Source organism: Mya arenaria, chromosome 2, assembly GCF_026914265.1.
Source record: "Mya arenaria isolate MELC-2E11 chromosome 2, ASM2691426v1".
Lineage (NCBI taxonomy): Eukaryota > Metazoa > Mollusca > Bivalvia > Myida > Myidae > Mya > Mya arenaria.
The window spans coordinates 52,765,356-52,790,580 of record NC_069123.1 but is presented as its reverse complement, the minus strand read 5'-3'; the positions used below and the strand labels follow the sequence as shown (position 1 = coordinate 52,790,580).

At 35.0% G+C, this 25,225-nt stretch overlaps 1 protein-coding gene across 2 annotated transcripts in view; it reads left to right on the top strand.

The window, feature by feature from the left end:
* The window catches only part of LOC128205699 (nucleosome-remodeling factor subunit NURF301-like), a 39,708-nt gene extending 20,078 nt beyond the window's left edge, over positions 1-19,630 (top strand). For both annotated transcript variants that reach the window (XM_052907593.1, XM_052907582.1), the window contains exons 23-27: positions 7,589-7,722; positions 12,968-13,141; positions 13,589-13,784; positions 14,625-14,709; positions 18,377-19,630. In XM_052907593.1, coding sequence (XP_052763553.1) covers positions 7,589-7,722; positions 12,968-13,141; positions 13,589-13,784; positions 14,625-14,709; positions 18,377-18,582 — 795 coding nt within the window. In that variant the 3' untranslated portion in view covers positions 18,583-19,630. The remainder of the gene's footprint in view (positions 1-7,588; positions 7,723-12,967; positions 13,142-13,588; positions 13,785-14,624; positions 14,710-18,376) is intronic.
* Positions 19,631-25,225: the final 5,595 nt, after the last annotated feature.

Genomic DNA, 25,225 nt, shown 5'->3' with positions numbered 1-25,225 from the left:
AAATAAATTTCATTTGCACAATCCGGTTAAATACTTATTCCCCAGTGGTGTGGGCTATTTAAAAATCACCTTGTCATGTTCTTTCATCCATCCGTATGTCCAGGTACATTGGAACAAGTTAACTTTGCTCCATTACTCCATATGTTTTTGAGGTATTGGCTTCAAACTTCGTACACATACTGACTGTGTTGAGGAGAAAAGAAACATTATTTTGTGTATGGTATTATTGAGTTTTTGCTGTTTAATTATTTTTATGCTTATTTTATTACCTCCTCCACCAGAAAATGGTGTATGGTCTTGGAGCATAAATTGAGAAGAGTTTAAGGTATTGACTTTAAACTTTGTATACAGATAGGTTTCATTGAGAGAAATGCAGTGCACAGTAACCATAACGCTGGGTGCAGTATCTTTTCTTTATGGTGCTTTGTTTATTTTCGTACTTATTTTTTGTCCAGAGCATAAATTGAAAAGCACTTTAGGTATTTACTTCAAACTTTATATACAGTTAGATCTCATAAAGAAAAAGTGCAGTGCACAACAACCATAATCTGGGTGCAGCATTTTTAGCTCGACTATTCGAAGAATAAGGAGAGCTATACTACTCACCCTGGCGTCGGCGTTGGCGTCACACCTTGGTTAAGGTTTTGCATGTAAGCACCTTCAAGTCATTATCTCAATAAATACATCAGTTATTGCATTGAAACTTTGGATATGTATTCCCAACTAACTTACATACTAAATTATTGAGTTAGATAACAATTATTTGAATATAATGCAAAAAATAGGCCTTTATTATTCGACTTAGAAATTCTGGTTAAGGTTTTGCCTGTAAGCGCACATAGGTTAATATCTCAGCAACTACTTGAGGTATTGCATTGATACTTGATACAATGGTACTCAACCATCCAACCTACTAAATTAACCAAGTTAGATAACTCTAGTTTGCATTTAATGCAAATAATTGCCCTTTATTATTCGACTTAGAAATTCTGGTTAAGGTTTTGCGTGTAAGCACACATAGGTTAATATCTCAGCAACTGCTTGAGGTATTGCATTGATAATTGATACAATGGTACTCAACCATCCAACCTACTAAATTAACCAAGTTAGATAACTCTAGTTTGCATTTAATGCAAATAATTGCCCTTTATTATTCAACTTAGAAATTCTGGTTAAGGTTTTGCGTGTAAGCACACATAGGTTAATAATCTCAGCAACTACTTGAGGTATTGCATTGATACTTGATACAATGGTAGTCAACCATCCAACCTACTAAATTAACCAAGTTAGATAACTCCAGTTATACCCCCACAAATGAAGTTTGAGGGGGTATATAGGAGTGAGCTTGTCGGTCGGTCGGTTGGTCGGTCTGTCGGTTTTCATGGTTTCCGGACGATAACTCATGAAATGCTAGACAGATTTGAAAAATATTTGGTACACAGGTGTAACATCAGAAGATACAGGCCAAGTTCGATATTGGGGCTGGTTGGGCCAAGGTCAAGGTCACTGTTACTAAAAATAGAAAAACGGTTTCCAGACGATAACTCATGAAAGGCTTGACAGATTTGAAAATTTTTTGGTACACAGGTTGTTCATCAGAAGATACAGGTCAAGTTCGATATTGGGGCTGGTGGGGCCAAGGTCAAGGTCACTGTTACTAAAAAAAGAAAAACGGTTTCCACACGATAACTCATGAAAGGCTAGACGGATTTGAACAATTTTTGGTACACAGGTGTAACATCAGAAGATACAGATCAAGTTAGTGAGCTTGTCGGTCGGTCGGTTTTTATGGTTTCCGGACGATAACTCATGAAAGGCTAGACAGATTTAAAAAAAAATTGGTACACAGGTGTAACATCAGAAGATATAGGTCAAGTTCGATATTGGGGCTGGTGGGGCCAAGGTCAAGGTCACTGTTACTAAAAATAGAAAAACGGTTTCCGGACGATAACTCATGAAAGGCTTGACAGATTTGAAAAATATTTGGTACACAGGTGTAACATCAGAAGATACAGGTCAAGTTCGATATTGGGGCTGGTGGGGCCAAGGTCAAGGTCACTGTTACTTAAAATAGAAAAACGTTTTCCGGACAATAACTCATGAAAGGCTTGACAGATTTGGAAAAATTTTGGTACACAGGTGTAACATCAGAAGATACAGGTCAAGTTCGATATTGGGGCTGGTGGGGTCAAGGTCACTGTTACTAAAAATAGAAAAACGGTTTCCAGACGATAACTTATGAAAGGCTTGACAGATTGGAAAATTTTTTGGTACACAGGTGTAACATCAGAAGATACAGGTCAAGTTCGATATTGGGGCTGGTGGGGCCAAGGTCAAGGTCACTCTTACTAAAAATAGAAAAACGGTTTCCGGACGATAACTCATGAAAGGCTTGACAGATTTGAAAAAAATTTGGTACACAGGTGTAACATCAGAAGATACAGGTCAAGTTCGATATTGGGGCTGTTGGGGCAAGGTCAAGGTCACTGTTACTAAAAATAGAAAAACGGTTTCCGGACGATAACTCATGAAAGGCTTGATAGATTTGGAAAATTTTTGGTACACAGGTGTAACATCAGAAGATACAGGTCAAGTTCGATATTGGGGCTGGTGGGGTCAAGGTCACTGTTACTAAAAATAGATAAATGGTTTCCGAACGATAACTCATGAAAGGCTTGACAGATTTGAAAAATTTTTGGTACACAGGTGTAACATCAGAAGATACAGGTCAAGTTCGATATTGGGGCTGGTGGGGCCAAGGTCAAGGTCACTGTTACTAAAAATAGAAAAATGGTTTCTGCTTCATAACTTTAATTGGGCATGAGATATTGTGATGAAACTTGCTGTATAGGCAGCCTCTGTGAAGACAATGCTTGTGATTGAAAATGGGGCCAGTGGAGTAAAGGTTTTTGTGCACTGTTAAGAAAATAGAAAAACAGTTTCCGAACAAGAAGATGCAGTGTGCAGTAACCTTGGAGTTATGGCCTTTTTTCAAAGGAATGGTTTGCCATTCCTGTGTCCAGGCGGCATTTGGGGGTATTCGTCACTCCTGTGACAGCTTTTGTTTGCATTTAAGGTATTAGCCATGTAATACAACTCGGGAAACATCGGGTAACATCGACATATATCGCCACTCGCCGTAACAGATCGCGACGAACATCGGGCGTATTCGGCCTGTACCGGATGTTGCTATTTTTAGAAACAGAAGGTATTTCCCGGCTATTCTTAGGTCAATAATGGAATTTCTACATCGTAGGATTTGGAAACATTGTGAGGTTTTTCTCATGAATATACGTTTAAAATAAATAAACACTAAAAGTACACGCTGACAGTTGATTACGATACATCTAACAATTTGAGTCATTACAGTTAAACATGGATTATAAGTGAAATATACGCGTAAGAGAAGATTTTCTCTCGAAAAAACGAACTGTCAACAATCGGCATGGAACTGGGATATTCGTATCAAAGAGCTCTGAATGTAAGTATCCTTGAGCAGTTTTGTACGTTTGTGTTCAAAAACGTTTGTTTTTTAATTTATCTTTGGAATTCTTAAATCATTTTTATTAGCTAAATGTTTAGACAGCATGTTCATATTTTACATGTACTTATGTACATGTAACATATTTTTATATGTACTTATGCACATAACTTATGTTTAAGATATACTATGAGTATGTAATATTTTAATTGATTGTTTTATCTAAGAAAAATATTAGACTTAAAATTTTGTTGTAAAATGATGTGTTTTGGTACGTGACCTATTTCTAACATACCACAATACATGTACATACCTGTTATTTGTTTACAAAATGCATATTTTCAAAATTAACCTGTGAAAAAAGTTGTATGTGGTTTGGGGCTTGAAGCCGCATCTCCTAGGACACTATTGACATCCATTGGATTGGTGTAGGTCTCGTTAAAACCCCATACTGTTGTGAATCATTATCAACCATTTGCACAACAACTACACATTTGTGCCTACCAACCCTTACTCTTAGCTAAAACAGATTTTAGTGCAGAATGTATAATACTTGTGCATTTGTATTTTACGGTGGTAGTTTCTGCTGGTTGATAATCAGAAGTCTAATTTCTTCCAGGCAGGAAAATCTCTGAATATTACTTAGTCAACAGCACTGGGTTATGAAGAATTCCAGCCTGCATTAAATACTATGTTGGATCCTTGAGAGCGGATTTGACAGCCACGTCCATCCACAAGGCAGTCGCATCTGATCGAGATGATGTGAGTATTTCATATAAAACATATTTGACTTGGTTTTTGTTTTTATAAACCTACTGTATTCAATAATCAAGTGGTGGTGGTGGTGGTGGTGATGGTGGTAAAGTGGTGGTGGTGGTGGTGGTGGTGGTGGTGGTGGTGGTGGTGGTGGTGGTGATGATGATGATGATGATGATGATGATGATGATGATGATGATGATGATGATGAATTTTATTGATAAATTTAATAATTTTCTTTATATATATACATGTATGTATCAGCTTGTTGTTGTTTTTTCAAAATAATGTTGAGAAATATTAAACTGTTTATATTTTATTTTGTTTATGTATGGCAGTATAATTATCTATACTAATTAGTTAGAAAGGCTTTAAAGTACAACTTTTTTCCTTTACAGCACTAAACATTCTTGATGGGTAAAGTACCTGAAGGTGCATGAAAACCAAATCAGCATTGACTCAGCATTGAGTTATCATCTGTGCACACACTACAAGTACAAAGCATGGGAACAGACCAAACTTCAAATGTTGAAGAGTGAAGAATTATTGTGAAAAAAACTAATTGTTAGAATACCAATGACAAAATAAAACAGATATACATCAAATTACCCACAGAGATTGTTTACATGTTATAATATTAAAAAAAACATTAGTTGAGAACTTTCACTCTGATATTTTTGGAGGGGCAAGCCCACTTAGTGTTCTTGTTTCTTCACATATTTTAGTTTAAAAGTACACTCATTTGTTTTAAACTCTGTATTCTGAGTTAGTATCATAAGTAAAATTCATTTATTTGAAAGAGTACATTTTATGAATAAGTCCAATTAAGCTTTATAATTTTTTACAAGAAAAAGGTTGATTTTTAAGCATTTTTTTAGCTATAAAAATGTATGGTAACATGCCATTATGTATATTTTCTTCAAAACTGGACGGTAAACTATCATAAATTGTCTTTTAAATTGTTCAATAGACATCAAAGATAATATCTAAAATGATTTCAGCAGATTGCCTTATAGTTAACTATTTTGATGAATTTTATAAAACTGCTATATATTTTCAAACATCGAAACACTGCTCTTTTCCGAAGAATCATAAGATCAATCAAAATTATTTTTTTCCATGTGTATCAATAATGTGTTCGTTTTAACTTTAGTTTTCTGTTAACTGATGTTTATTTTACCAGAAACTGTTGTGTTTATTTCATAATCTCTGATAATGCGAAAAAAATTCAAATATAAACAAAATATTTACTTGTCGCTCTTTGCAGCCCTTGGAGTTTGGGGGTGGGTGTAATGAAACATAAATAACTTTTTTAATTCACGGTAAAAAATCTTTAAAATTTGGATAAAAGTCCCATAGTGTACCGTGATTATAACTATGTTGTCGGTTAAAGCTTTTTAAAAAGTGTGTATTACGCGGCTAATACCTTAATGCAAAATTTGCCCTTTATTATTCGACTTAGAAATTCTGGTTAAGGTTTTGCGTGTAAGCACACATAGGTTAATATCTCAGCAACTACTTGAGGTATTGCATTGAGACTTTATACAATGGTAGTCAACCATCCATACTACTTAATTAACCAAGTTAGATAACTCTAGTTTGCATTTAATGCAAAATAATTGCCCTTTATTATTTGACTTAGAAATTCTGGTTAAGGTTTTGCATGTTACCACATTTAAGTCAATATCTCAGCAAATATATCATGTATTGCATTGAAACATTAGATATGTATTCCCAGATAACACTTTTTTGAATATAATGCAAATTATGGGCCTTTATTATTTGACTTAGAAATTCTGGTTAAGGTTTTGCATGTAAGCACACATAGGTTAATATCTCAGCAATTACTTGATGGATTGCATTGATACTTTATACAATGGTACTCAACCATCTACTTAAATAACCAAGTAAGATAACTCCAGTTTGCATTAAATTAAAATAATGGTCCCTTTTTTATTCGACATAGAAATTCTGGTTAAGGTTTTGCATGTTACCACTTTTAAGTCAATACCTCAGCGAATACGTCATGTATTGCATTGAAAATTTACACACAGGCTCCCATCTATTTAACCTTCTTATTTATTCAAGTAAGATAACTCTATCTTTTATAATATATAATTTTTGCCCCTTTATTATGCGACTTGAAAATTCTGGTTAAGGTCTTGCATGTTAGCACACATAGGATAATATCTCAGCAACTATTTGATGTATTGCATTGAGACTTTATACAATGGTATTCAACCACCCAACTTAATTGAATAACCAAGTTAGATAACTGTATTTTGCAAATAATGGCCCTTTATTATTAGACTTAGAAATTCTCATTAATATTTTGCATGGAACCACATTTATGTTAATATCTCAGCACACCATGTATTGCATTGAAATCTAATCTAACAGTGATCCATGCATGTTTCGCCAAAACTTTTCAATCCTTACATTGAAAAGCGGTGGAATAGTCGAGCGCGCTGTCTCTGTGACAGCTCTTGTTTTAGTTATAACCCTTTATTTTTTCTTCTTGTTTTGTCTGGCATAACTTAAAAGTCTGAGGTATTAATTTCAAACTTATGTGCAGACAGATCTCATTAAGGGGAAGTGTAGTGCACATGAACCATTGTACTGACTGCAGTATTTCTTAAGTTATTGCTCTAAGTGATCGAAGTCATTTTCCATAAGCAAACATATTTGTCACAATGGCGGTTCTGTATATGCATTCGTCCGAACGGAACTTTATCTGGGGTGTATCTTGTACATGCATGATAGGATTTAAAAAAAAAAATTCATTGTACCATGCATTTATATTAATAATAGTAGGTTTATTAACTTAATTGATACCTTTTTATCATCACAGGGCATTCAAGGAGAATACATCACTCCCAGTGATACATCTTATTACCAGAAGGTGGTAAAGTGTGTGTATTAATCGCAGCAAGCTCTAGTTTTATTGAGCCTGTGAATTTAAACTGAGGCCTAAAAAAAAAATACATTTGGTTCGGGTTACCCGACCCTACCTACGGAATAGGCGCCGACCCTACCGTTTTTAAAGTCAGTTTGAAAAAAAAATTGAAAAACTAAAAAAAAATAAAAAAAAAAAATATTTAATTGCTTTTCAATATGTAGTTTAAACCTTAAATGCTTATACAGAAGATAGCTTTAACACCATTCTCCAATGATGAAAATGATATTCTTATATAAAGCCTAATAAAAAAAAAAAATAAAAAAAAAATAAAAAGCCTACCTACCCTACCTATTTTTGAAAAGGATGTAACCCTAACCAAACAATTTTTTTTTTTAGGCCTGAGCAAATTTAAAACTTTTCCTTTCTAAATAGTTTACATTTCAATTTTGTAGGTGGCTGCAGAAGCCAAAGCCAAGAAGAAGAAACAGAAAGTTATTTCCACTGGTGGCCCTGGGGGTGTAACACGAAGTTTGAATCCTAGACAGAAGCTGTACTGCGTCTGCAAACAACCTTACGATGAATCCAGGTATTTAAGCAAATATGCCTTATGTTCATGTATGGTTAAGGTGAATTAACGTAATGCACTAGCCTGAACTACCAGATAAGTAGAAACTATCTCAGGCAAGTGATAATTTTGAGCTAGTAGCTGGAAATTGCTAGCGCAAAGGACTTTAATCCAGGATTGGTATCAACACAATTTCAACTTAAATACATAGAAACATAAAACAAATAATATATGTATTGTCAGTGAACTTTTATTTCATTGTATATTTTTACTGATTAATTATGATAAAGTACATAAGTGATACATATCGAAACATAGGGGCCATGATATTGATAATTATGCTCCCTTTGAAGAAGAGGGGGTATATTGCTTTGCACATGTCGGTCCATCCTACTGAGTGATAACTCAACAATTCCAGGACCTATGGTCATAATACTTGACATGAAGATTGTGCTTGACCAGTAGATGTCCTCTATTGATTTTAGGGGTCAAAGGTCAAGATCACAGTGACCTTGAACGCAAAAAGCCTGTCCTTGTGATAACTCGACAATGCTTGCACCCATGGCCCTCAAACAAGACATTTGGGTTGAGTGTAATCAGTAGATGACCCCTATTGATTGTGAAGTCATTGAGTCAAAGGTCAAGGTCACAACTCATATTGGTCATTAAAAATTACGTCATATTTACTTATTCCCTGCTGCTAAGAGGATACATGTTTATCTGCAAATATCCATCTTCATCTGAACATGATTTTAAAACTGTTCATACTTTCCTCACTCTTTGAATGGTCATTATCTTAAATCTGCCTCAAAGGCATCCAATATCAATGACAAATCAGCTGTCATTTCGGTTCATGCATATTTCATACATTTGGCCAAATATTCCTGACAACATTGCTCTCCAGTCCGCATTATGTTTGACAAACACCTCTTGTTACTTTTGTGTTATATGACATATATTTAAGTTTTGTCCCTTTTGAATGTTTTGAACATCTAATAGCTACTATCATTAACATTTTGATATTATGAACAATATTATCATTTATGCCTTGTTAAGGTTGTCATTACATCATTTTTGTATACAAACCTTTCACATAACAAAGACGCATATCCCATTACCAGTTTGCCAGTGACGGTATTTAGAGATATGGTGAGAAAATGATGATAATGCACATTTAAACTACGTTAATGATCATGCATTATCTATTTGTTCAATATGTTATCTATTGTTAAACGCTAATGAAATATAGAGATATATCACAATGCTCTTGCCAATACTGCCCATCCCCAATAGTCTGAATTTTCCAATTACCAGTTGGTGGTAATTATGCTACGCAGTGGCCTCTCTTGATGAATAAAGAAATCATTCCTTTTGTATTTTCGCAGATGTCGCAAGTGTAGAGTTCAAAAATCAATGTAAGCTATAAAATAGCTAACTTCAGTGTCAATATGCAATTAAAATGTGTATAACATTGCTTGGTAAGGGCCAAGGATTTTAACAATTCACCCAACACAGATTAGTCTTCCTGTAAAGTTTAATTTCTTCAAGGAATTTTATGACGTTGATGATGGGAAAGATGGTCACATTATAATATATTACAGAAATGTTTTGAAGATAAGTTTTTCTTCATACTAATTTTTTTAGCTCGACTATTCAAAGAATATGGAGAGCTATACTACTCACCCAAGCGTCGGCGTCACACCTTGGTTTAGGCTTTGCGTGCAAGCACACATAGGTTAATATCTCAGTAACTCTTTGAGGTATTGCATTGAGACTTCATATGATGGTACTCCACCATCCAACCTACTTAATTAACCAAGTTAGATAACTCTAATTTGCATTTAATGCAAATAATAGGCCTTTATTATTCGACTTAGAAATGCTGGTTAAGGTTTTGCGTGCAAGCACACATAGGTTAATATCTCAGTAACTATTTGAGGTATTGCATTGAGACTTTATACAATGGTACTCAACCATCCAACCCACTTGATTAACCAAGTTAGATAACTCTAGTTTGCATTTTATGCAAATAATAGGCCTTTATTATTTGACTTAGAAATTCTGGTTAAGGTTTTGCGTGCAAGCACACATAGGTTAATATCTCAGTTACTACTTGAGGTATTGCATTGAGACTTTAACAATGGTACTCAACCATCCAACCTACTTAATTCACCAAGTTAGATAACTCTAGTTTTCATTTTATGCAAATAATTGCCCTTTATTATTCAACTTAGAAGTTCTGGTTAAGGTTTTGCGTGTAACCACACATAGGTTAATATCACAGCAACTACTTGAGGTATTGCATTGAGACTTAATACAATGGTACTCAACCATCCAACCTACTTAAGTAACCAAGTTAAATAACTCTAGTTTTCATTAAATTCAAATTATGACCGCTTTTTTTTGACATAGACATTTTGGTTAAGGAATTGCATGTAACCACTTTTAAGTCAATACCTCCACGAATACATCATGTATTGCATTGAAACTCATTACACACAGGCTCCCAAACATTTAACCTTCTTTTTTAATCAAGTAAGATAACTCTATCTTTCATATTATATAATTTTTGCCCCTTTCTTATGCGACTTAGAAATTCTGGTTAAGGTCTTGCATGTTAGCACAGGATAATATCTCAGCAACTACTTGATGTATTGCATTGAGACTTTATACAATGGTATTCAACCACCCAACATAATTGAATAACCAAGGTAGATAACTGTATTTTGCAAATAATGGCCCTTTATTATGAGACTTTAAAATTCTGGTTGAAATTTTCCATGTAACCACATTTATGTTAATATCTCAGCACATCATGTATTGCATTGAAATCTAATCTAACAGTGATCCATGCATGTTTCGCCAAAACTTTTCAATCCATACACTGAAAAGCAGCGGAAAAGTCGAGCGCGCTGTCTCTGTGATAGCTCTTGTTCAGTGTTATGATGAAGTCTGCTTTCACTTTTGTTTTGTTGTTAACAATGTTAAACTTAGAGCACAAAATAAACAGCAAATAATGTTTTGGCAAGTAAAACTGATTTTGGGCTGTTTTCAATCAACTAGCCTGAAGACTGAAAAATTCAATAAGTAATAAGTCTGAGAAGTAGACAAAACACTGAAAGTATTGGTAGAGTTAGATGAGGTAATAGTTCTGATTCATTATATTTGAGATAATTCTTAGCTGTTGGTTGGATAGGAAGAAAAACAGAGTTATTAAATAACCACATTACCTCTAATCCTAACACTTTACCACCAAACATACTGCAATTTTTTGGTGCAGAGTTTATTCTATATCTTACAAATTCATATTTACAGCTACTCCCGAACAAGCTGGAAATAACTAACACTTTGATTAAAGGAAAAAAGTTAGTAAAGGAGATGCTTACTCTTAATGTACATGTGATTTTCAGAATAATTTGTACATTTGTCAATAGAATCGCATAAATTGTGTGTTTTTTATAAAAACAAACATATCATGGTTCCAATTGTTTTGCAAAGGATTAAAGAAACTCATTTATGATTTGTAAAATGCATGTTGGAATCTTGCATTTATAAATGGTTATAACAAATCAGAGATTATTCTCTGTACTTGATTTTTAAGCAAAGCTGTGTTGTGGTGCTACAGTTCCTAGTTTTAGTTCACCTGAGTGTTTCGCTCAAGAGTAAACGTATCGTATATTCCAACCAGCCTTGACGCATACATGCTATTTAATCCATCCTTGATCAAATTAATAGGTGATCATACAGTATGCAGATGACTGACTTTAAATTTCATCAGACAAACCACACTTCTTATAAGTGTCACTTCATTTAGCGCCTTGCAGTACATTACCACTCACCTTTAATTTCTACACCGACGTGCTCAGATCTCACAGAGTGCACTGTTTGATCTGCAGCCGACACATTTCAATACATGTGTAGTTTAAACTCCCGCAGGACTGGTGTTTGTTTGGATTGCAGTTGATGAGGAGTAATAAATAACCATTGATAATTGCAGAACGTTTAATGTAACGACTAATGAATTGTGTATTGAAACCTGCCATTTAGCATGTGTATATATATGCAAAACATTACCATAAGAAAAAAAAGGTAAGTTTTATTTTAATTTTGGACAAGGAAAAAAATGAAAGGCGAACAATATCCATATATTTGCATTATATAGTCAGCAAAATTTAAGCTATAAACAGACAGGAATTAACAACCATAGACTTCCTTCGAAACAATATACTTTCTTAGCAACCAATAGATTATCAGATGAACCTGGCACTCTTGGTAATAAACAGTGTACCATTTTTGATCAGTCCCTTGCACGAGTTATAACTCTGGGGCACGTAATTGCAAAGTTTTTTCCCCTTTTACATCTTTTATAATGAAAATGTATCAAACATTTGTCATTTGTCAACAAGTAATGTTCAGTTACTGCTCTACATTGCCGTCAAAGGTGCACATGTGTTTGTGTTTTGATTTCAACAAGGTGCGAATAAATTTAGCAGCTTCTGTGTTTAATATCTAGGCCTATGAACTCACCACCGGTACATTAAGTTAACACTGTAAACACACTCTTGGTCTAATGGGCAGTATTTAACCATTCATTGTCAATCTTTTATGGATGTTATGAAAACAATTATGCTAATTGGCAGAACCATGGAGAGCACATGGTGTTCATCTCTTCCAGCAATGTGTGACCAAACGACTGCAGTTACATTATGACAGATGTATGCTCTATGCAATTTCAAGGCATTTTTAAAAACAAAATTACATGTGTTTTTAAAACAGTAGATTTTGGCAAGAGAGCGGTAGGGGGTCTCAAAAGTAGTAGATTTTACCTACCGCCAAAATAGTTCACATGTCTGGTTTATACCTCCCTTTCTACTAACATTATCTATGCTACATGTATAACTAAGAAAGCATTGGCCTGATTTCTGCCAACTGTCAAGTGTAGCTTCATTAGAAAAAATAGTGGCATATTATCATATTGCCAGGTTGGATATTAGGATAGTCCTTGGACTTTCCTTGAAGTGCGTTTGATATTCTTTACTGGAATGATTTATTAGAATATCTATTCAAATTATCAACACCTTTGGGCTTGTGACAACCTTCCCAATGGTACAGGTAATTAAATGGTTCATGCATATCAAAGGTTCTGCCAACAAGAGCTATAAATTACTATCTAATTTGTCATAGTGTGAATGTCATGTCACAGATACTCCCAACATGCTATGTAATACAATATCTTAGTTGTCATAGTGTGAATGTGATGTTTCAGGTTCTATATTGGATGTGATCTGTGTTCCAACTGGTACCATGGTGAGTGTGTGAACATCTCTGAGACAAAGTCAAAATACATCGACTCGTTCATCTGTGATGATTGCAAGAAGCAGCAGGAGGTGGCAACGGAGGAGCTCTACTGCCTCTGCCTAACGCCGTATGATGAGTCCAGGTAGGCTCTCATCCCCTTACCTAACACGAGATACCTTTATTTTGTAGACCAGTATCGTTAGATTCTGGCTCTACTGCTTTTGTCAGACACAGTTTGATGAATTCAGATACAACACTGTAAAGCCCTTTTGGCCCTGCCTAACAAGGCATACTGTTAATGTACTTATAGATCCTAATCCATGCCCTTATGTCCTAATGCTCGATTAGAGTTTTTTTTGTCTAATTCTTGGACTAGTAAACTCTAAGCTTCGAAAAAAAAATATAAAAAAATTACCGTATGATTTATTTTATGTTAAAATCGTTATTGGCTGCTTTTTTTGTTTCACATAACTTTTACTGACATCATTTAGCATCTATAGGGACATATATGATAATATTTATTAAATGAAATGTATACAATTTTGAATGTCATGTGACGACATGTATATGCCCATGTCTCCCTCTGCAGGTTCTATGTGGGATGTGACAGGTGCCAGGACTGGTTCCACTGCGAGTGTGTTGGCATCACCCAGCGCCAGGCAGACGAGCTTGACTCCTACATCTGCCCAAAATGCCTGCGACGTGACCAGGAGGACCCAATCAACCAGAAGGAGCTCACCGACAATGACTATGAGCTTCTGTTTAAGCTTCTACACAGCCTACAGGTAGTTACTTGTACACACACCTATGATGCCGCAGGCAGGTAGCCTAATCTAAGGGTGTCTTAGATAAAGTGGTTTTTGATATGTATAAAGTTGCACTTAAATTGTTTCGCTATAGAGCTAGCTTTTATAGCAGCGCGGTTTAGTGTCTGCCTGCAGAGCAAGAGGTTGTTGGTTCGAACCCTGACAGATGCACAGAGCAATTTGTGTTGATAACTCAATACAAATTGAACACATGTAGAAAGGCTCATTACCTTGGTCTTGCTGATTTTAATTGTTAAGTTATGCCCCTTGATAGTTTGAAAAAGTCATTCAAAATGTCTCACTTGCTTTAAATTAATATCCATTTAAGATATTTACATTAAACTTTGTATTCATATAACTTGTAAAAATGTGTACATGTCTAGCATGGCCCATTACTCATTATTTAATAAAAGATGAGTTATGCCCTTGACTGAAAAGAACAGACATGTGTTGGCTTTCACTCAATGGCACTCTTGTTTTATAAAGAAGTCAAGACACTAGATGCAAAATCAAGTAGTCTGAAACAGATTAAATGAGTCCTGGACTACTAGGCTCTGATTACACGATTCATTATGAAATATGCCAAATTGCACGTGGAGCAATGAAGCAACAATTGGGCCACCCCTTGTGACCAACATGCTTTAGGAAATTCCTGGGGGATGTTTACATAGAAGGTTTATTGTTCACATCTCACCTAGTTACAGTGCTTCCTGAATTATTCATTTGTCCCCATCCTTATTATTTAGTACATGTATTCAATTTGATATGAAGAGTCTTATTGCTTTGCAAGATCAAAATCAGTATTGTAAATGTTTTTAGGTTCACAAGATGGGCTGGCCATTTCTGGAGGCTGTTGATCCAATTGAAGTACCTGATTACTATGAGATTGTCAAAGACCCCATGGGTAGGTATTATAGTATTATATAAGACCAGCATTCTCCTGTTACATATTCAGCTATTAAAGCTGCTTCAGTGTAATTATTGGATGCTATGATATTGGGAGACTCAAAACAGTTAGGAGTCACATACTGGCTAATGAGCTGGTCTGTTTCCATTGTGTCCTAATAGATGTGCAGATATTTCTTCTTGGTATTTTTATAGATGCTTATTCTGATTTCACTGTTAAACAATATATCCGTAACAATTTTCTTGACAACACACCTGCTCAATTACTTTAAATCTCAATGTTGAAAGAAGATTTTAAGTAATGGATCTGAACAACAACACATGGTAGCCAAGTCTATTTGGACAAAATACCGGTAATATGGTATACTAGATCAATGTCAAGGAATTTGTTAAATTTGGTATATGTAGATAATATTTCCAGCTTCATTTAAAGATGGACTTATTGAATATATATATATTCATGAAGATTTTGTCCTATTTTGTTTATAATTCATAAAGAAACATAAAAAGCTTGTCAAATAACACGAACAGCAGACAATCGTGTGTTGTAAGTACACTATGAATAATTATGTGAAGCATGGACGATAATGTTCCTGACATTTCCTTTATAGGCTTTGCTTAAGATTTAGGTATTATGTTTATGAGCTTTACTGTTCTATTCGGTACATTGACAAATTGAGAACAAAGCACTCAGGATGTGGCTTGTTTTTCACCATAGAGTTGGATGGTTTTTAGCTCAACTGGCCAAAGGCCAGAAGAGCTTATGCGATGGTAATGTGTACGTAGTATGTGCGTCCGTGCGTCTGTAAACAATTGCTTGTGAACACGACGATACAGTCTTCAGTTTTTACTGTATCTTGATGAAACTTGCACAGTATTTAGATATCCATTAGAGCTCGGTTCCTTTTGAAAACCAGCCAGATCCGCCCATGCATGCCTAAATTATGTGCCTTGAAGGTATAAAAAATCAGTGTGTCTGTAAACAATTGCTTGTGAATACGATAGTGTTCAGTTTTGATTGTATCTCGATGAAACTTGTACAGTATTTAGATATCAATTAGAGCTCAGTTCCTTTTGAAAACCAGCCAGATCCGCCCATGCTTGCCTAAATTATGGGCCTTGAAAGCAGGGTTGTCAATAAGAACTGGCCAAAATGGATGGTTCAAATGGAGTTTGGGCCGGTTCAAATTCGGAAGAAAAAAAAATTGATCGTGAGTTTTTGTGGTAATAAATGTTCCTTACCGCTAAAACGGCCCTTTTCGCCTATAACATCTCTTTTCGATATTTAGAGCATCGCCTTGACTGGTTTAAAATTTTCCGATAATCTGTATCACTATCTTACGATTCGGCGTATTTGTAGACGCAGTAGACGATTTTGACACAATTCTGAACCATGACCTGTGACGTCAGGCACGTGATCAATAAAATATAGTTGCATTATTGGTAGTTAATTATAACTTGCAGCATTGTGTAAATTTCCACGAGGAAAACGAGACAGGAATGCACACAAACCTGCGCAGTCAACGTTTTACGCATCTTTGATACCAATGACCTTATTTCGCAATTTTCCAAAATTCTTAAAATAGTAACATAGTGTTGTTTTTTAGTGCATTGTATTTATCGATGTTTCTACTTCATGGAAATGAATTTATAGCAAAAAACAAGCGACAGATATGAAAATAAATTACCCTGCATTACGAGTACATAGAATTATGTATCTATGAAGCTTTCGATAAAGCATGAATCTCCGTATCTATGAAGCTATGGATAGATAAGTAAAATTGCGTATCCATGAAGTAAAGGGTAAATTAATTAAATACTCCCAAAATGCCCCAGAACGCAGGAAATGAAGCGCTGAATTTCAAAATTTCCGGGGGGGGGGGGGGGGGCACTGATCCCCCTAGCTGGCCGCCTACTTTTTTGTTTCAGCCTGTGAAAGTATAAAAAATCAGTGTGTCTAAACAATTGCTAAACAAACCATTAAAGCTCAGTTCCTTTTGAAACCCACATTGATCTTTGATCCGCCCATGCATGCCTAGCTTATGGGTCTTGAAAGTTTAAAAAATGCTATTTTAAGCTAAGTCTATAATTAGCCAAGTCTACATGAGCAAAGTCTATTTTTAGCCAAGTTTACATGTAAAGTCACAATTGCTTGTGAATGTTTGTTCAAATTATGCCCCTGGGGTCATTACTGGCCACGACCCCAGGTTCACGAGTTTCATAGGGACTTTTGTAAGAAATATTTTCAAAATCATCTTGTTTCAAACCACTCGGTCCATACCTTTGATATTTGTTGTGGAGCATCATATGATGACCATCTAGCAAAACATTTGAAATTATGCCCCTTTGGCAAAAGCTGGCCCCATCCCTTTTGACTTACTTTTTAATTTTTTAAAGCGTCGGCAATGAAATTTAGACCATGTGTACAGTTTTGCAAACGAGCATCAATGTTGTCCTCGGATGTCCTAGACTTTGACCTTTTTGACCAACTTTTTTATTTTTAAAGCTACAGAAATGAATGATTTAATATGGTATTTTAGCATGGTTGATAGAATTTTAAGGTTTTTTTAAAGCTCGAAATATCGGTAGATTAAGACAGGAAAGCAGTATGGCGTTAGAAGGTTCTCAAAAGCGGTATATTTTACCTACCGCCGGTAGAGTTCACATGTATGAGTGAACTATACATTTGTTGCCTATTACTCATAAGTACATGCTCTGGGTTGAAAATGACCACAAGAGTCTTGCCAGTAAAACATAGGCCCTCTTGGGCCTCTTGTCTTATCAACATACAATGTCTTAATAGCATTTTGTGCATGCCTACTGAATGGCTAAAACCAAAGCTGCACATTTTCATGTTTTCCGCCTTTTCACTTCACAGAGCAAAAATATGAAGCCTAGCCCTGCAAAAATACAAAATCGCTCCAGCTCTTGGTTGCAAAGTACAGCCACAAAATTATTATTTCATGTTTTTCACTTTTATTTGGTAGATATTTGTATGTTGCGAAAATATGAAATGGCAGAATTCAGCCATCATAACTATGTCAGTGAAGTTGATTTGTGAGATGTAAGCTTTCATGTCTTTAGATTTAAGTTTCAACAGTAAAAACACCCATGGCAAAACACTGTTGTTATGTAGTAAAAGGGACATTAGGGATTTCATAGGCTCTTGAGTTAAACTGAAGTAAATGACACGTGCATTTTAAACTAGTATTGTGACACTACTAAACCATTGATATGCCCATAGTAATATCAACATTCAGAAAGATATTTGTTCTAATTTTTTTGTTTCGAGGTATTGCTTTTAAATTCAAAACACTTGAAGTCTGACACTACACATGTAGTATGTATGCTACAATTCTCGGGAGAAATGTGTTTTATCCTGATCCATAAAGGATGGTTACCTCATATTCTATATGTGTATGTTGCCATTTTGAATCCCAATGACAAGAAATTAATATCAACAGTTTTAATAGACCAGCTGAGAATGAATGTATTTGTAACCAAACCAATGGCAAAAAAAATTGGTCTGAAACCATAATTTGGTAAAGATAATATTATGTTGCATTTTTTGTTGTAGAGTTTTGCCGAAGATCAATTTATGAGAGTATAGCATAAATGCATTATGTAGAGTTCATAACTACTGAAAATGTGCCTGTGTGTTTCAGACCTGAGTCAAGTGGAGGCAAATCTAGACGGCCACCAGTACCGGCGACTCACAGACTTCATCAAGGATGTGACAAAGATCTTCAATAACTGCCGGCTCTACAACCCTCCAGACACGCCCTTTTTCCAGTGTGCTGAGGTCCTAGAGACATACTTTGTGCAGAAACTCAAGGCCATGAAGGACAAGTTCCTACACTCACAGGAATAGATCTAACAACTTGAACGTTCCACGTACTTTGATAAAAGACCAAACAAGTTATATTAGCTTGATTATTGCTGGGAAAACAAACTGTGTATTTATGCATTCTTATTTGAAATTGCTTTTTTATGAAGCATTACGGTAATTGTTTCTGAAATGGAACCTCATTGAAGTTAGTGAATAAATCTGAAATGAGGGTTTGAAGTCAGGATTTATGCTTATTCATCTGTAAATATAAACACCAGAATAGTTTTATTTCAGTGTATATTACACGGAGTAGAACCATTATGTCATCTGTAAATTGTTCTTCATTTGTTTCCATTATCATGATGATTTTTTATCTTTAATGAACTTATATATCTATTGTAAATACATTCTGTAAATAAGCTTAATGTATTGTTTCATTGCCAGGCTCTTGATTTTGCAATTAATGTAGCTGATAGGATTTTAAGCTGTCCTTGAATGATAGAGGGATGGTTGCATGTTTGTTTTCCTTATTTAATCAAGTGATCATGTTTATTTACTACCAGTAAATCAACCTCAAAAAGTTTTGTACCCATTTGCATCAACTTTTTTCTTGTCCATAATCAACCATTTCTATAATGTTGAACATAATGGAGTATTTCTATCTTACAAAACTATTCAACATCTATGCATACAATGTATGACTGTCTTTAGCGCATGGCTTGTAATGTATAGTTTAGCCACATTGAAGAGCAGTATTTATTTTTCAGATTTGTCCACTGTATATTTACCACCATCTTCATTGTCATTATAGCCATTGTCATCATCATTACAGCTCTATTTTCATCACAAAAGAATATATAACATAACATAATTAAATGCGATATTTGATGAACACACAGCCAATTAAATAACAGTTGCATGTTTTTTCATTAGTAGTGTATCTTAAAGCAAAACTCAACATTCAAGTGCGAAAATTCTGATTGGGTAATACCACAGAATGTTTGTTACTGTTTTTGTCCGATGTTTCATCTAACTTAAAACATCATATACTAGACATGTGTGTATGTGTAATAAAATGCTGTCAATTTGGTGTTTTTTTTGTTATACTTATGCTAACCGATCCTGAATCGAGCAACTTGACACAGATGTATGTCCTTAGTTATGGGCTGGTTTTATAAATTGACTGCCATCATCCACATTCATGTCCTTACTGAGTTTTGTTTGGAGGATTTGAAATGAATTGTCACAAACGTTCTCCAAAAAACTTTTTGACGGACAGAAGGGAATTGTCATAAAATTATGTTTGTCGGACACAGAAGTTCATCGTCATATTTCATACATGAACATAGTCTGTGAGGGCGGTGTTTGGTGATTTTTGTCACATTGAGTAATAGGTCAAGCTAATCTAACAATATATACATCAGTATGAAATGTACAATTCATACTTATTTACTTTTTCTTTATTGACAAAACGATTATTATGAATGAAAACAAAAACACAATCATAACAGAACAAAACCGACTTTATTACATGTAAACTTGACATTTTTTTTGTGTGACATACCAGTAAACATAATTTATAGGTATATTTTTAAGGCGCATTAGAAGCAGGTTTAATGTAATAAAAAAATACTTGGCGCTCCTTTTGTCTGACTATCGTTATTTTTGGACTTGGACAAATCTATCTATACACAGACGCACAAGAAATATGTTTTTAAAGAAAATATGATTCAAATTCACATTAGGTATTAAGAATTTAAGAAAACTATTCAGTTAACACTATTTTCTTTCACATTTTCTTGACATTCTTGTAAATATTTGTCTATAAGATGTTGTTTAAGAATACCAATCAATTGTTTTTGTGTATCTGTTGTAAATCTTAAAACCATTTATAATAAACCTATATTTTGTGAGAAAATTATTTACCCTATCGAACCATTTACATTACCATTTTCAATTTCTAACAGCACTTTCAGTGACCTATTGAATAAGTACATTATCATAGATTTTCATTTTGAACCAGTATTTTAAAACACATTTTTTATAGCCACCTCACTTGGTGGTGTAAAAAATAAACGAATCACCTTGTCCCATCGATCCCTTCTTGGCCATCGAAACTAGTCCGTTTTTCTCCATAAATCCATGCATTTTTGAGGTATTGACTTAACTGCATACTCATATTGTAAAATACATTTTTTTTTGTAAAACACATTTTTTTTAATAACGAAAAAAGTTGGGAAAATCAATGGAATTGTTAAAACTAAGACTGGAACCATTCAACAAATGTTGATATACGGTATGCTCAAATATTGTTTTTTAGACCACGATTTTTAAAATCGTTAGAAAGGCTTTTCAACAAAAGGCTTAAAGATTGAAATATCCCTCAGAGTATGTAAGAGTCCTCGTGGCTGGCTTTGTTGTCAGGTTTCTAATATTGTGCTTGACTGTAACGGCGTGGATTCGCAGATGCATAACCGTGTAAATAAACATTTTGACACATAAAACATGAGCAAGTACCTTCAAAAATTCACTGTTACTCTAAATGGTCTTGATATAAAATGAGTCGAATAAAGACGACGTAAAACGAGACATGATTTTGTTACAGTTGGTGTCCCCAACTGCTGGCACCAATCAAGACGCCATACAAAATCGTATTTGTTCATTATATTGTCATAAGTGAAATATCAAGATTGGTCACAGTCGTTGGTGGCATCGTGGGGCTGTTGTTTGATAGTGGGGACACTTTGTTTGTCCGGCGAAAGGTTCCATTCTCTACGGTGACCACATGAAATATTTTCAGGCGCATCAGTTCGATTTTGTCCTCTACTCCCGGGCAAAAGTGAGACGCCATCTTAAGCATTTCCATCCGACATTCCCGGAACCACAGAACATAAAAACACGAGTCGAGCATACAGCTGATTGTATTGACAACATCCGTAGATAGCCGCAACGCTGTGGTGTTTAAACGCAGGGATAAAATGAGAATATATCCAAGCGACGTTGTAATGATTACAACTAAATAAACAAACACAATCGACGTTGCTTTATAATTCTGCAGCGACCTTGCTGTACTCTTGAATCGACTGGATTTTGAAGGAATATGCTCCGATTTTACAATTCTAAATATTCGTATGTAGCAAATGGATGATGCAACGATGACGCCAACAATGCCTATAAAATACATTGCAAAGGAAACCGTGTTACAGGATCCGATGACGTCGAGCCAAATAAAATTTGGCGTCGCAAAGTAGCATGCACCAATACGTACATAGAAATATAAAATGGACAAAAGAATCCATGCGCAAAATACAGTTTTCCTAACCCTTGAAGGGTTGAATATTCTTAAATAATAGTTTGGCCAGTTAAATACTATGAGTCGTTCAAGAGACATTATCCCGACAGTTAGATAGGCTAGCCAGGTAAAGTTGACGGCGATGACTTGAACCATTGTGTTGGCGGTGTGATCATCGATGAACTTTCGAACAGTGAAGCCAATCACAGACAGAATGTCCATCGTTATAAGACCACTGGACAGAAACCTGCAACAAAAACAAAATCAAAATGATCACATGTAATTGAACCGATCCATGACCAAACTGTGCTAGTAGCATTACATAATCAGTATGCAATTAAATTAAAAACTTACTTAACATTACAGAAACAAATATTAAACGTGGTGGAATATGTTCCTCTTCTTTACCTGAAAGATGAAAGAATTGTCCTTTTATCTACTTTTTAAAACATGTAATTTTCTCATAGTTTGGCCTTGATCATCTGTTTCACGTGTATGGTTGCAATAAGTCACACTGGTCCGAGCTTCTTATTCTCGACTTCGCGGAGAGTCCAAAACTAACGCTCATTAGACCAGTGGACCAGCTCATGTAGCTGCTGCTTACTCGTATAAATGGCTTACACTATCATTATAACGACCTAGTATCTCCTTTACGGGACTTGCAAACGTTCCATTTAGTCACGCACGCACTGGCTTTTAAGAGAAAAAAATCGCACCAACAGCAATAAAGTAGATTTAACTTGTTTTTCCTTTGCTAAACAAAAAAGCAAATGTAAAAAATAAATTGGACCCGTTGAAAATTAACAAGGAGACTGACAAGATTACAACATAAGACTTTGATAACAAAAAGACGTTGAAAATTGATCGGTGCTTATTTTTTATTAGACGTCAGAGATCGAATTAGACACCTAGGGGTCTTTGCAAAGACTCAGAGACTTCCGCGATCTTAATGACTAGCTTTTTACTCGGATGGCCGAGCCCGGGTTCGAACTTGCTATTTTCTAGACCTGTTCTTAATGCAAAGAAATCCACTGGCCTAGAATTAACACGGATTTGTTCTCGCTACTATGTAACATGAAATTACTAGCAACGAGTTATTAGTAGGGATGGAAGCGAGTATCCGGATATCACGCAAGTATTCGGATACCAAAATGGGTATTCGAATATTCGTTAAGAATTAAAACTTCAATGAAATAGCTTAGCAGAGACATAGCAATTGCTATAAAACTTTTCAGATGAAATATTTCAGGTGATCAACGGTGTCTGTCACGAAGCGGGTATGTGTCACAAATCGTCTGCTAATTGGGTGTTTGCAAAAGGCGTGATATTGTGTCCTTGTGCAGCACCCTGTGAAGTTCTATGACATTGTTTACAATGACAAGTGTTGTTTTATAATCTCAGATGTGCTTAATAGACACTAATTGACACTAGTTGATATTAAACGGATTGATCATTAATCCGTAGGGTCGTGCAAAGCTATTAATGACCAATCGTATTTTTGATGAATATGCATGAAGAAATTATTGCTATCTAAACAATAAATACAAATTTGTTTATCTTTTCACTTTTCAATCAAATGTCCATCATTTTGCATCTTGTTATTGTGTTTTAAATTATTAATCGTTATTCCTGTATCACGACTACGGAAATATGCCTCCAACATTGACTTCGAGTGTTTGGAAGTATTTCACAAAATCCGAGGATGGTAAAAGTGTTGTCGTCTTTTTGTCTTCTTATCTTTTCCGCAATTATATCCTTCTTTACAAAACACCGCAGAAATTGTAGGTATTGCATTAAATCAAACAATGTTATGAAATAAAATTACAATCGACTATCAAATAATCAAAGCGTCATTTAACATGAAACCTGCTGATAAATAACAAACTCGAAAGCACGTGGCAGTAACCAAGCAACCAACTCGGCCGAAGTGACTATCAAATTCGCGAGGTGTTTATGTGGTATTCATCATGAGTTTTATGACGTAAAATGAGTTGTTTAGCTTTGATTATAACATTATAAATTACTAAGACTGAGAAAGAATGAATGAAAAAGTGAAATTGCCATATGACGAATTATAAATTAAGTGGACAATTATGTCAAATAACAGAAGGTGGGTGACATATGATAGGAAATTTACTTATTATGAAAACAATTTGATACGAGTATCCGGATAGTATTCGAATACTTGATACGAATATCCGGATACCGATTTCGTATCCGGTTTCCATCCCTAGTTATTAGCTTTTCACGACGTTTGCCTTCTTAGCAAATGTAAGTATTTCAAAATATCTACAATATCCCTTCTTCAGTATTGGCGATTCTGAGAATGTGTGTAGACTAAAGTATCATTCGGTGAATCATAATAAATGACTACATTAAGTCTAAATTCGCTCGTTTTGTATTAGATACTAAACACTACTAGAAACATTATTTCAGTTTTGCTTAGTGTTTTGTTATTTCTCTTAATTATTTGATAGCCACCGATAATTTTCGCTAATATATACTAATGGATGAAAAATCATGTACACTGATTGCAAGACCTAAATTAATGTTAGTACGCGTTCTGCTTCTAACATTTATTAAAATATAATACGCAGCAGCAATGTATCGAGGTCATGGGGCTGTACTGGAAATTCAATTTACCAAAGCATAATAAGTGCATTTTTCTGTATTCAGATACAGCAAAAGAAACGCAAGAAAAAAAGCTTATTAAATTCATGCAAAATTTAATGTTAGACCGGTACAGGAAAGCAAAAAAATAAAATAAAAAAAATAACCAATAATAAGTAACCGGTTTAAGACTAAAACTATACATGCACTTCATCAAAACAATTCAACCACTTATTCAAATGGCATGCATATCCAGTTAGGCCAGTTTGTTTTCTCGTAAAAAAATATTGCGAGCTTATGTCATATAATTTCTAAAACGGACCTGTATGCCCGCGGTCTAGTACAGAAATTCTGCGTAAACTGGATAAAAAATATATATCAAGGATGTTTTGTTGTGTAATACATTGTGACCATACCACAAAACGCAAAACTATTATATACAATTGCCAAATAGGAATCTCTTTATAATTAGGTTGAATAAATACCTGGCGGTTTCCGGTGTTCTCCTGGTCCTGTTCAGGGAGACGACAGCGAGCAGACTGAAGGCTATCAGCGGGATGTTCACAGCCGTGAACAAAATCTTTATCCACGTGTTGTAGTCATCAAGGCTGGGCAGCGAACTCATGTTCACTTTCTGCACTTCGTTCGTCAAAAACATGGACTTGTTGCCGTTTGTGCCGTTATTGACAGTCATGATCGACGTCAAGATGCAACGTTCAAAAGGAGTTCTTAACTAGTTCTCTTATATACCATTTGAAATTAATTCATCTTATTAAATATGTC